The sequence below is a fragment of the Rhipicephalus sanguineus genome, chromosome 10 (assembly GCF_013339695.2).
Source record: "Rhipicephalus sanguineus isolate Rsan-2018 chromosome 10, BIME_Rsan_1.4, whole genome shotgun sequence".
Lineage (NCBI taxonomy): Eukaryota > Metazoa > Arthropoda > Arachnida > Ixodida > Ixodidae > Rhipicephalus > Rhipicephalus sanguineus.
Window position 1 is genome coordinate 141076595 of NC_051185.1, and position 11364 is coordinate 141087958.

The window sequence follows — 11364 nt, forward strand, 5'->3', positions numbered from 1 at the left end:
AATCTAAATGACTTACGGTTGTATAATTGGGCACATATCATGAGGGTACCGAAGAGGACATATGCTGAGAGTTCAACTGAAATCGGTGAATATCAAAAAATCCCCGATGTTCCCCTTTTTAAGGGGTGATAAATCCAGTCGTCCTTGCGCAGTTTTAAAAATTTTGCTGAATCCATCGAAATGCGGCTGTCGCGGCCGGATTCGATCCCGCGATCTTCTGGTCAGCAGCCTGCAATATATCTAACAAAAAGACATTCCCGAGCGTAGTTTGGCAAGTTCGGGAAGGTCGACAGTTGGGCGACTGGTTGACTAATCATCATAACGTGCATGCGAAGCAGCGTACGGAAGAGGACAAAGCGGAGGAAGTACTGGTAAATGTGGATATCTTTTTTACTTGCGATTTCTCCGTTTTTTTTCTCTCTTCCGTGCGCCGGTTCACACGCATGTTATGCAGTAGGCTACCAAACCAGGCGCGCCCTCGTTAACCTTCCTGTCTTTAATTTGCCTTTTCTCTGCTTATCGTTACACCCTGCCGACTACGTCACTACTTGCAACCACCCTGCTTAAAATGCGACGTCATTAAACATCATCGTGATTACAGTCATGATACCATGGTGGTCGTTTCACTAACCTGCCAGATACCAGAATGTGTATCATACGATGTGCAATATTGCAAATCAGCAGATAAGGAAGCTATAAGGGTAATTTAATTGTTCTATTTTAACTAGGGGTGTGCGAATATTCGAAAGTTTCGAATATTCGTCGAATATTACATTCGAAATATTCGTATTCGATTCGAAAATCGTGTATTCGAAAAGTTTCGAATATTCGATAACTTTGAATATTCGAAAAATTCGAATATGCGATTCGATTATCGTGCATATAATAACCCGTCTTCCACATTTCTGCTGCGTTCGTATAGCTAAAAATGTTGCCGAGAGGAGCGATAAACGTCGTAAGTACAGGGAGGCACGATATCTGCCTGCGACGAGCGCCCCAATACGTATGATTTATTGCTGGTGCATCTCCGACGTGTAGCGCTGTTGGCGATCATGTAACCGCACATTTTCAATATTATGCGGCCGTAACGTGCCGCACTACCACTCGTTCACTGTGCGGGACCACTTCTGAAGAAAGACAGTGACCCACGTGACTGGTGGCGGACTGTAGGCACCTTCAAATACCCCAGTCTGGCAAAGCTTTGCCCCATGTAACTCCCTATACCAGCCACTTCTGTTCCAAGCGAGCGTGCCTTTTCAGTGCCAGGTGGGGGGTGGGGGGGGGGGGGGGGGGAGTCTCTGTTACAAGGGAGCGCCTGCCACATGATCATGTGGAGCAACTCATATTTCTTCATGATAACATCTAGTCATTACTTTCATTGTGCCGTGATATTTGCTTGTGTTGTGATGTGCATTGTGCTAGCCTGGACATTGTGTTCTGGAGACAGCAGTGTATGTTGTGTTGCCAGTCAGGCTGTTAATGTTTTCTTTTTTTTTCAAATAGCTACATGTTAAATAAAATATCGTTAATGTGGAGGCATTTTTCCTTTAATATTCGATATTCGATTCGATATTCGAAGGTGGATATTCGTATTCGATTCGTATTCGAAAAATTTGATATTCGCACACCCCTAATTTTAACCCATATATGGCCATACTCGGAAAAACTGAGGAAACAAATATTTTTATTCAAGAATAGGGTATTTGCGCCCGCAACAAAACGTACAAAATATTTACCGGCAGGTAAGTGCAACACCGTTTTGCAGCGCTTTCTGCACCGTTTTTCTCTCGTGGCACTGAGCTCAAGTTGTGTATTTGCAATTACGGGCAATAGTATGGTCACTGCTACCAAACTACTTTTACCACGAATGGTGGAATGGCGGGATTCTTGAAATAATTTGAAGAAAAAAGAAAAGAAAGCGTCATATCTTAGGCTATCCTCCGCTCCACGGCCTCTCCCGTACAGAGTACACGTTCGCTCAGATGAAGTAATCCGTACGTGGTAATATTAAATGCAAGCAATGTGTACGCTCTTATAGCACATGTTTCGGTAGACACCTGCTTCATTTTCTATAAATGGCTGCAGTCTTCACCTAAAGAAGTAGCAATTTTGAAGGACATCGAAGAAGCATCCTGCATGTACGCCACTGGGCATATGTGGGTTAAGTGTATTATAGTAATTCTGATACAGACGCGACGAATGTCAAGCGGACGAAAAAGACAAGTTGCCGCCGGCAGGGACCGAACCTTCAACCTTCGGAAGGTTGCAGGTTCAGTCCCTGCCGGCGGCAAAGTTGAATTTTCGTCCACTGTACTTTCTTCAGATCTGTATCAGAATTACTACAATACACTTAAAATAGTACAATTAACGCCCCCTATAGCTTCCTTGGCTTCATTACCTGCAGGTTTTCATTAAGGTCGTCTCCAACAACGTTTCTTGTTGGTTCTAAAAACATTGGTGGCGAACGAAAAGAAACGAGCTCTCCAAATTACCTTCCTTCTTTCATGTGATGCGCATGTATGACAAACGTGACTGACAGTTCATGACATGAATATTAATCTCTATCAAGCCATGAATCTCAGAAATGGCATGATGCATGCGCCATGAACCCGTCGAGTCGAGGTTATTTCAAGACGGTATATTATGCTAGAATGTGCGGGCAAGCACGACAAACATGTTGTAATGTATAACATATGATATGGATACAATGAATGACAAGATATCATAGCAGTAATTTCTTCAGCTGGAATATCTCAATGTGCATGACATGACGGGCACGCCATGACGTGCACTTGTTGTCCAATACGTGCCTGTAGTCAGTTACCACCTAAGGATAAATACAAGCTCCGCCACCAGACCAGCAGCGCCCCTGCCATTCATTTGTGCAAGAAAGTCGTGCTAAGCGGTTTGCGTACTAACCGCAAGTACTTTTTCCCTGCTAGTATAAGTACTACGCACGCTAAGAATGAAAAGTTCATCATCTCTACTTGAAATATCACGTTTGGCTGAGCATTGATATCGGAATCTTTGCTGAAATTTGGCAGGAAGTTGAAGTTTTCTATGGACAACCAGCGACACGATTGTCGGTACGGGAAAATCACCTACCTGAATTACGCGAAAGGTGCCTGACGTCACGGAAATGGGTAAGTGCGATTATATAGGGCATCTATGCCAATTCTCTGAGCCGTGCTTCCAATTTGGGTTGCAGAAGTTGCGCCTTTTTCTTTCCTCAACCTCTCCTCTGGGTGAAACAGCGACGGCTGTGGGCGGAGCTTACACTCAATCTTAGGTTGTAACCGTATATATTGTAGGCTAAGTGTTTGATGTGTGCTGGCGTTGACTGTCTGACTAGTGGTTAAAAGGGACACTAAAGTGAAACAATGAATCCGTTCAGATTGATAATGTTCACTCTTAGGACTCTAATGTGGTTCATTAATTGCAAAGAGTGTCGCATATTGGCAACATTGGCTCGACGAAATTTGCTGAAACTTGGTCTGTTATGTCTCTGGCCCCCTCAGAGGACAATGTACTTCATTTTTAATAATAAGGAACGACTTGGGGCCTAGTAGACGCCGTCAAAATCTATGACGTCACGGCGTTTGGCGCGGGGACTTCAATGAGGCATCGCCACCCGCATTTTCTTTTCGCGCGTCTTCTCGCCGTGAGCGTGGTGATTTTGGGTATTGTGAAAGAGTAATTTACTGATAAGAGAAAAATCGGTTTTCTCTTTAGTGTCCCTTTAATGTTGGGTAGCACTTGATAATATTGGTATCTAATGCTTGATAATAATGCTTGCTGTTGGATAGCACTGGATGCTGTACGCTGTCAGTATTGGGTAGTGCTGGCTATGTTGCCTACTGTTGATTACCACTGGGTGTTCGGTGGCTAGTATCGGCTAACGCTGGAGTGCCTGCTAATTTTAGTGGCAACGAATAAATGGCTCACTGTGAGCGAGTGTTGGATGGAGCACGCTCTCAACTATAGGGTTGACGAGCATTGGACAATGTTCGTTAAGTGTCGGTGTTTGCTCATAACTGTAGAATTAAATGTCCTTCCCTTGTTGGCTTAGTGCTGGCTGATGTTGGCTACAGTCGTGTAGTGTTGGCTGTCCGCTCTTATATAACAATGTTATAAGTATTTCGTACGCGCTGCTATATGACTCTGTCACTAATATAGTCTAATGTTGCTCGACCCCGTAGATGCACGCCAAAAATACTCTTTTTACGCACGTCAGCGCACAGGAGCGGCCATCTCTTGTCTGAAACTTGCGTTTGCGCTCAAACAAGAGTGCCGACCTGGCTACAAGCTAACCTTATAAGGTGTCGCACTGTAGCCATCGTGACACGTTCGTCCGCGTCAAGCATACAGCTGCTCGATTTAGAAAGATGTCGATCAGCGTGTGTTGCCATCGGCTCAACAACGGGCCGCAACTGAGTCCTAGCTGACTGCTGCATATCATTTATCGCCACTGTGACTGCTAAATGCGGGATTTTTAATAAAAGCATGTACACTTCCTGCCACAGTGTCTTGGATCTACGGGACCTTTAAAGACAAATATTGGCATACACGCTCCTTTTTGCATGAAGTAGCACCTTGCAATAATTTATTACGAAAGTAATGCCAATATTGCAGACTATTTAGCGACCCGCATGCACCATAAGTAGCCTATTCACATTATCAGCTGCGTTGAAATATTATGAAAAGCAAGCCGGACACAGTCAGTGCCATCGGAGTCGGCAGCAGCTCAGCACTGAGCACCGGCAAGGGCGGCTTCCACATCGGCCATGACATCTTGCTTCGTCTTTCCGGTGATCTTTCGCAACTTCTCAACGAGAGAGGCGCTGGAGCGCACTTTCTTGAGAGCATCAGCCCCTTCCTCATCTTCGGTATCACTGCCTCCCGCTCTGACAAACTCGACCGCCCTGTCCAGGAGGCGGGCGTTTCTGTCCAGGAGCTCGGCCATCTCGGACACGCCTTCCACGTCGTCGTCCGGGTCGCACGCCACCATAAGATGCGTAACCGTATAGTTCTTCCTGAGGCCCTCCAATATGACGGCGAGTTCTTCGTTCCTTATTTCCAAGTCGTCGCAAATGCTGACGTCGTTCAAGACGTCGTTGGTGGCCAGGAGTTCCGAGAGCGACGCTGCGATCCCGGGAGTCAGCAGCTCCGAGCACATGGTAAGCGCCGTCACCGACCTATTCTCCCTCAGGGCGTCCAGTACCCGGATAACCAAAGTATCGTGGGCGCTGTCCACGCCCATCAAGTTCTGGAGGCGAGTGAGGGTCGACGATCGCTGCAAGACGGACACGAGACCGTCGGTGAGAGCTTCGAACGCCTTGTCTCCGCTCGGGTTGATGTGAAGCGTCCGCACGGTCGAGTTCGTCGCGACGGCGTCGAAGAACTCAAGCAGGTGCCCCTCTGGCACCGATTTGGTGACCTCGATGGAAACTTCCGCGCAATGCCTGTCTTCACGCAGCAGCCTGGTCAGCTGCGGAAGAAAGTCCTCCTTCCACAAGATGTACATCCTCTTAAATGTGTCCGCGTACCTGCCGTCCAGGAACAGGACTGCGACGTCTTCCTCATCCATGTCCACTTCGAAGACATCCACCATCTCCAGTGTCGTGTTGACGGTCAGCGTCTCCGCGAAGGCGACGAGGGTGCGGGAAGTGAGGGCGTTGTTGGCCAGCACTACCTTTCGCAGCGTGCTGTTTATCGCGAGCGCTTCGGCGAGCGAAGTGGCCCCATCGTCGCTGATGTCACTGTAACACAGGCTCAGCTCTTCCAGGCGAGTGTTGTCTTGCAAGAAGAACGCGACGTCCATGGCGAATTGGTCGTCGATGTCGCTGCACGATAGGCGCAACACGCGGAGGTTTCCAAATATCCCGGAGAGGTTCAGCGTGAAGTCCTCGTCGTTGCTCTCAATGTTGAAGAGTTCCAGTTCTTCCAGCGACGATGACTCGTCGAGGCCTTCCAGGACGACCTTGCAGACGTCTAGCGGTAGTCCGGAGAGTTTCAACCGTTTGACGAATCCCTCTGTGCTGAAGGCCCGCCGCAGGACGCGGGCTTCATCTACCGTGAGGTCGGGCTTGTATTCCAGCCTTAGGGCTCCGGCTAAGACGTCGCCAACAGTGCCCGAGCAGGCATTGTCGTCGGTGTTCGCCCGGAGCCCTTTCTTGAGGACGTCACTAAGCTCGACGTCTTCGGCTGACGCATCCCCGGACATGCTTGCGGTTATGAGTGGTAGCTTGAACTACGATTTTAACGCGCTTGTGACGTACAGAACTTCGGAATTTCCTGCGAAGTGACGTCCAAGCAGCCTGCGAAATAATAATTGTTGGGGTTTAAAAGCAGCGTGCGAAAGAAAAAAAAAACGAATAAACACGTAAATTATATGCCGATCGAACGAATTCCGCTGCACTACTGGAGGGACAGTTATCATGCTGAAGGTACGGAATCATTTCCATTCTCCATGGGGAAGTGCAAAAAGTGAAAGTGGACAAGGGACGGAAAGAACCAACCGAGACACTGTAATTAGGTGTGAACAATTTTGCCTTTGGGAGCGTGCTAAGGCATATGCATATGCGCTCAGGTGGACGTGCATACATATGTATGCAATACGTGCGGCGCTTTTCTCAGTTTTCGTGCCTTGTCCGCTTCGTGCAGCAGCATTCAAGCTTCCATAAAATCATGTCTTCCGCTTCACGGGGGAAATGTGCATCATATGACATTTAACCATTATGCCTAAAAACAAAATAACAGTTTTCTGGTTTTTATGCTGCTCGTCAGCCGCTACGCGCTTTTGAATACCAATCAGGTGTTTCGCCTAAAAGTAGGTCACCGTGTGCGCCAGTTCACACAGTTACACCCTATTAATGGCCATCACTTCACAGTTTCCGTCAGAATAAGGCGTAGTTGTATTCCTGAACAATCCTCCTGCGGTAACCCTGATACAAACGACGACACGTTAGGTAACTCCTCGACCTATTAATATCGGAACAGGACGGGGCTTCGTTTTTCTTTCGAGCATGTATAGCCACGATATGTATCCATAATGTCAGAATAACATTGTCCTTCCCTTTCTGATTCGTACCCCCTCCCCCCTCCAAAAGACCGAGCTGGAGCATACGGTCACGTAAGAACAAAAATACTCAAGGCAATTAGCTAAAGATTTCGAGTGCTAATCATACAAACTGTTTGACAATACAGTTTGTAAAATTACGGTTATCTTGAGGAGCAGCCTTCCTTACACTTGCGCAATGTGTCGTAGAATTAGTAATAATTTCCTGGGTATTACGAGCCAAAACTACGATATGATTGTGAGGGACCGAACCCGCTACTTTCGGGTCAGCAGCAGAGCACCGTAACCACTGTACGGCAGACAATGCGTCGTAGAATTAAATATTAGCAAGAATATCGGCTCGGCAAGGTGCAACTCTTGCGCAATGGGACTGATCAATGCGTATGCAGCGGAGAGGCGGGTCTGGAATTAAGTAAAGAAAAGCTACGTCACAAGCAGGCACACAGACAAAAATGAATCAGCTGAAAGTTGGACAATTAACAACTTCTCGTCCCGATAACTGCGGTTAGTAAAATTCGGCCGCTTTCCCGCAGTCGCTCACTCAATATACGTTATCCGCCTGATCTTTATGTCAGGAACACAGCGCGAGTATTAAAACTATCAAAACAACACAGAGATAGACAGAGAAGGGAAGTAGCACTTTATGTGAATTATGTTCCCGTGAACCATAAAAAAAATTTCCAGTGGCTTAGCTCGGCTATGCCAGGATTACATATAGCGTTAGCAAAGGCTCAGCTGATTATTCTTAGCTTTCCAGATTGTCTAGGATTATTAGCCTTCTTCTGTTCATTCTTCGTACGCTGAACCGCCAATTGCCAGGCAACTATTCGGGATACGATGAGATAAGCTTCTCGGCTCTTCTGCGCCATCGAGCAGCATTTGCGCTCTCCTTCTCCATGGCGTTACACACCTGCAAACGCCAGTCAGATGCGCTATCAGGCGGCCCCAGCGCAGTGTCAGACGGCGCTCGTACTCCCCGTCGACCGACACGTCTAGCTTCGAGATGCGCGGCTTCCTCCTCGGGAGTACGCACTTTCTTAGGACACCCCATGACTCTCCGTACGGGAGGTTGCGAGCAAGGAGGTTTAAAAAAAACTTGGTTGCGAGCGATGTCTCCGCCGGTGGGCGTGGCTTAGCTATTGCGCATGCGCGGCTTGGCCAGGAGGTGCGGTATCTGTTGGCTAGACGACGCGATGCTTGCTTCCTATTTCTTTCTATCTTGTTCTCTCTCCTCTTCTTACTCTCCCTTTCGCTGATGTTCATTCCGTCTCTCGTTTTCTTTCTGCATTTCTTTCTCATTATTTCTGTGCTACGCTTTAATCTCTCTCCTCCTCCTTTCCCTCCCCCTTACCATCACACCTCTCCTTCTCGCGCTCAGTTCCCTTTCCCAACCCCTTGCTACACTATACTATACACGGATATGCTATGCTCTGCTAGCGTGCGTGGACAGCCGAGTGGTTAATTAGGACGCTCGCCTTCGGATCGAGCGTACGCGGGCTCGAATCCCGCTCCATGAACTTTCTTTCAGCAAGAATTTTTCTGCTTCTCTTTCTTCATATCTTTATTTCCGTATCTCTGTTTCTTCCTTTCTTTCTTTCTCGCTCTCCCTGTACTTGTTCTCAGGTAGCCGCACAGCGGCACATACCCGTTAAGATGATGATAGTTTTCTGCGGTCGACTCACAAGGAACGATTTGCTAAGCAGCTTCGCTGGTAAAATCAAAAGTCGCATGTTGGCACACTGCTTCCACGGCATGTGCAAATAGCTCAGCACGACCCGCCACGGTGGGCTAGTGGTTATGGTGCTCGAGTGCTGACCCGCAGGTCGCGGGATCGAATCCCAGCCGCGGCGGCTGGCATTTTCGATGGAGGCGAAAATGCTTGAGGCCCGTGTACTTAGATTTAGGTGCACGTTGAGGAACACCAGATGCTCAAAATTTCCGGAGCCCACCACACGGCGTCTCTCATAATCACAATCGTGGTTTTGGGACGTCAAACCCCAACAATTATTGTATTAGAGCTCAGCACACGAAATACATATCACGTTCGCAACATTCAAGGAATGTCGCTTTTTGTGCGCTAAATATGTTAAAAACGAAAAATATGTATTTTGTTTTAAAAAAAGCTTCGCAACAGAAGCTACTCACGAGACGCAAGAAACAGCCAACTAGTTCCCAGAGCAAACCCCAAAACAGACGGGAGCACCACCTGGCCCTCTTGACCGCAAGACATTTTTTGGGTGCATTCTAAGTTACCACACTATGCCCGGAGAAAATGACAACGCCCTCTCTATGGTGACGCTCGCATCAGCATGCATGTCTTGCAGCACGGCAAATGTTTGCGTCCCTAACTCCATTATGAGACCAATCCTTTTCTCTAAAATGTATTATGACAAGCCACACGCGTTACCTAAAACGTGTTAGACATACTGAACAAACATGTGGTATGAAACACCCGAGGGTTAATGTAATCGTCTCTCGATTGTTGACACACCAATGTGACAGCTACAACTTCGTGCGCGCGACAGATACCCGCCTTACAAACACTGCGGCTTTGGTCCCTTATGTCTACTCGACATCTAGCGGATTGTATTCAAGGAGTGCCATTGAACGTTTCGCACGGGGCAGGCACGCATACAGTCGCTACCGGGTGGTGCTTACCTCAGATCAGCGCCTTTGACGAGAGAACTTCCATTCGAAACAAACAGTTTTGCTCTCCTTATTTACGCTAGCGTCAACACGGCTTATTCTACAATGAGCGACATTTGCAACATTATACATACGTCCAAGAATGACGGCGCCAGAGAAGCTTGGATGCACGTCTCAAGCGTTTTGATGCAGACGCGAGCTATGTAATCAATTATAGTAGGCGCTGCGGCACGAGCTACGCGGGCGCGTCGCGAAAGACATCCGCTGTAATACTTTTGGCGCGCACGTCGCTGGTGAGACATTTTATTTTCTGATATAGTTTGCGTGCAAAGACGATTCCTATGGTCGCACTGTTTGAACGAAAATAGGTCCAAAACATATTGTGAGACATCTACAAGCGTCTTTGCTTTCTTCCTTTCTTTTTTTTTGTATTAGCGGGGGCGCAGAGTTTCACAGTTTCATGCATTTTTTTAGGGGTTTGCGAATATTAAATTTTTCGAATACGAATATCCACCTTCAAATATCGAATCGAATATTGAATATCAAAGGAAAAATGTCTCCACAGTAACAATATTTAATTTAACATGTAGCTATGTGAAAAAAAAAAAAAACATTAACAGCCTGACTGGCAACACAACATACACTGCTATCTCCAGAACACAATGTCCAGGCTAGCGCAATGCACATCACAACACAAGCAAATATCACGGCACAATGAAAGTAATGACTACATGTTATCATGAATAAATATGAGTTGCTCCACATGATCAGGTAGCAGGCGCTCCCTTGTAACAGAGACAACACCCCCCCCCCCCTGCCACTGAAAAGGCACGCTCGCTTGGAACAGAAGTGGCTGGTATAGGGAGTTACATGGAGCAAAGCTTTGCCAGACTGGGGTATCTGAAGGTGCCTACAGTCCGCCACCAGTCACGTGGGTCACCGTCTTTCTTCAGAGGTGGTCCCGCACAGTGAACGAGTGGTAGTACGGCACGTTACGGCCGCATAATATTGAAAATGTACGGTTACATGTTCGCCAACAGCGCTGCACGTCGGAGATGCACCAGCAATAAATTATACGTATCGGGGCGTTCGTCGCAGGCAGATATCGTGCCTCCGTGTACTTACGATGTTTATCGCTCCTCTCGGCAACGTTTTTAGCGATACGAACGCAGCAGAAATGTGTAAGACAAGTTATTAAATGCGAAGCATTTCTTAGCGAACCTCTGGCACTTTGAGCGTTTCTATCTACGTATCTATCTATCTATCTGTCTATCTAGCAGCCTACGTCTGGGTGCTCTCATGATCGCCTCCTTAACTTGGTGTAGAACAAAATTTGCATGGGAGGGCAAGAGGATTTGACGAATATCATTGCCCGGAGATGACATGAATAACGTTAAAATCCTGTCGCGTACGTCGTCAAAACCTTTCCGCTTGACACGTGTGGCACATACCCATTTGCCACGGGCCGCGGTGTACGAGTATGCGCCAGAGGTGATTGACAGTTTATATCTACCCAGGAACGGCGAGAACAGACATTGGTAACTTAAATGCTAGAGCGTTAAGGAAAACCAACAACGGCAGCGTGGACTCAACGAATGGAAAGAATGAAAATTAGGATCCCAGTAGGAATCGAACCCAAG

General features: G+C 47.3%; 1 protein-coding gene across 2 annotated transcripts; it reads right to left on the bottom strand.

Moving 5' to 3' along the window:
* Positions 1-4598: 4598 nt before the first annotated feature.
* Positions 4599-9914, bottom strand: LOC119372503 (uncharacterized). 2 transcript variants are annotated; one of them, XM_037642977.2, is made up of 2 exons: positions 9859-9914; positions 4599-6317 (listed from the first exon to the last, which is right to left on the bottom strand). In XM_037642977.2, the coding sequence occupies exon 2, from the start codon at positions 6221-6223 to the stop codon at positions 4745-4747; it is 1479 nt and encodes a 492-aa protein (XP_037498905.1). In that variant the 5' UTR covers positions 6224-6317; positions 9859-9914; the 3' UTR covers positions 4599-4744. The 2 variants fall into 2 exon arrangements, with proteins under 2 accessions (XP_037498905.1, XP_037498904.1); XM_037642976.2 differs by having other exon boundaries at positions 9737-9905.
* Between the last annotated feature and the right edge of the window lie 1450 nt (positions 9915-11364).

What these genes read in the sequence shown, in the direction of transcription:
- LOC119372503 (XM_037642977.2), bottom strand. Translation starts at nt 6,223, where the DNA reads ATGTCCGGGGATGCGTCAGCCGAAGACGTCGAGCTTAGTGACGTCCTC.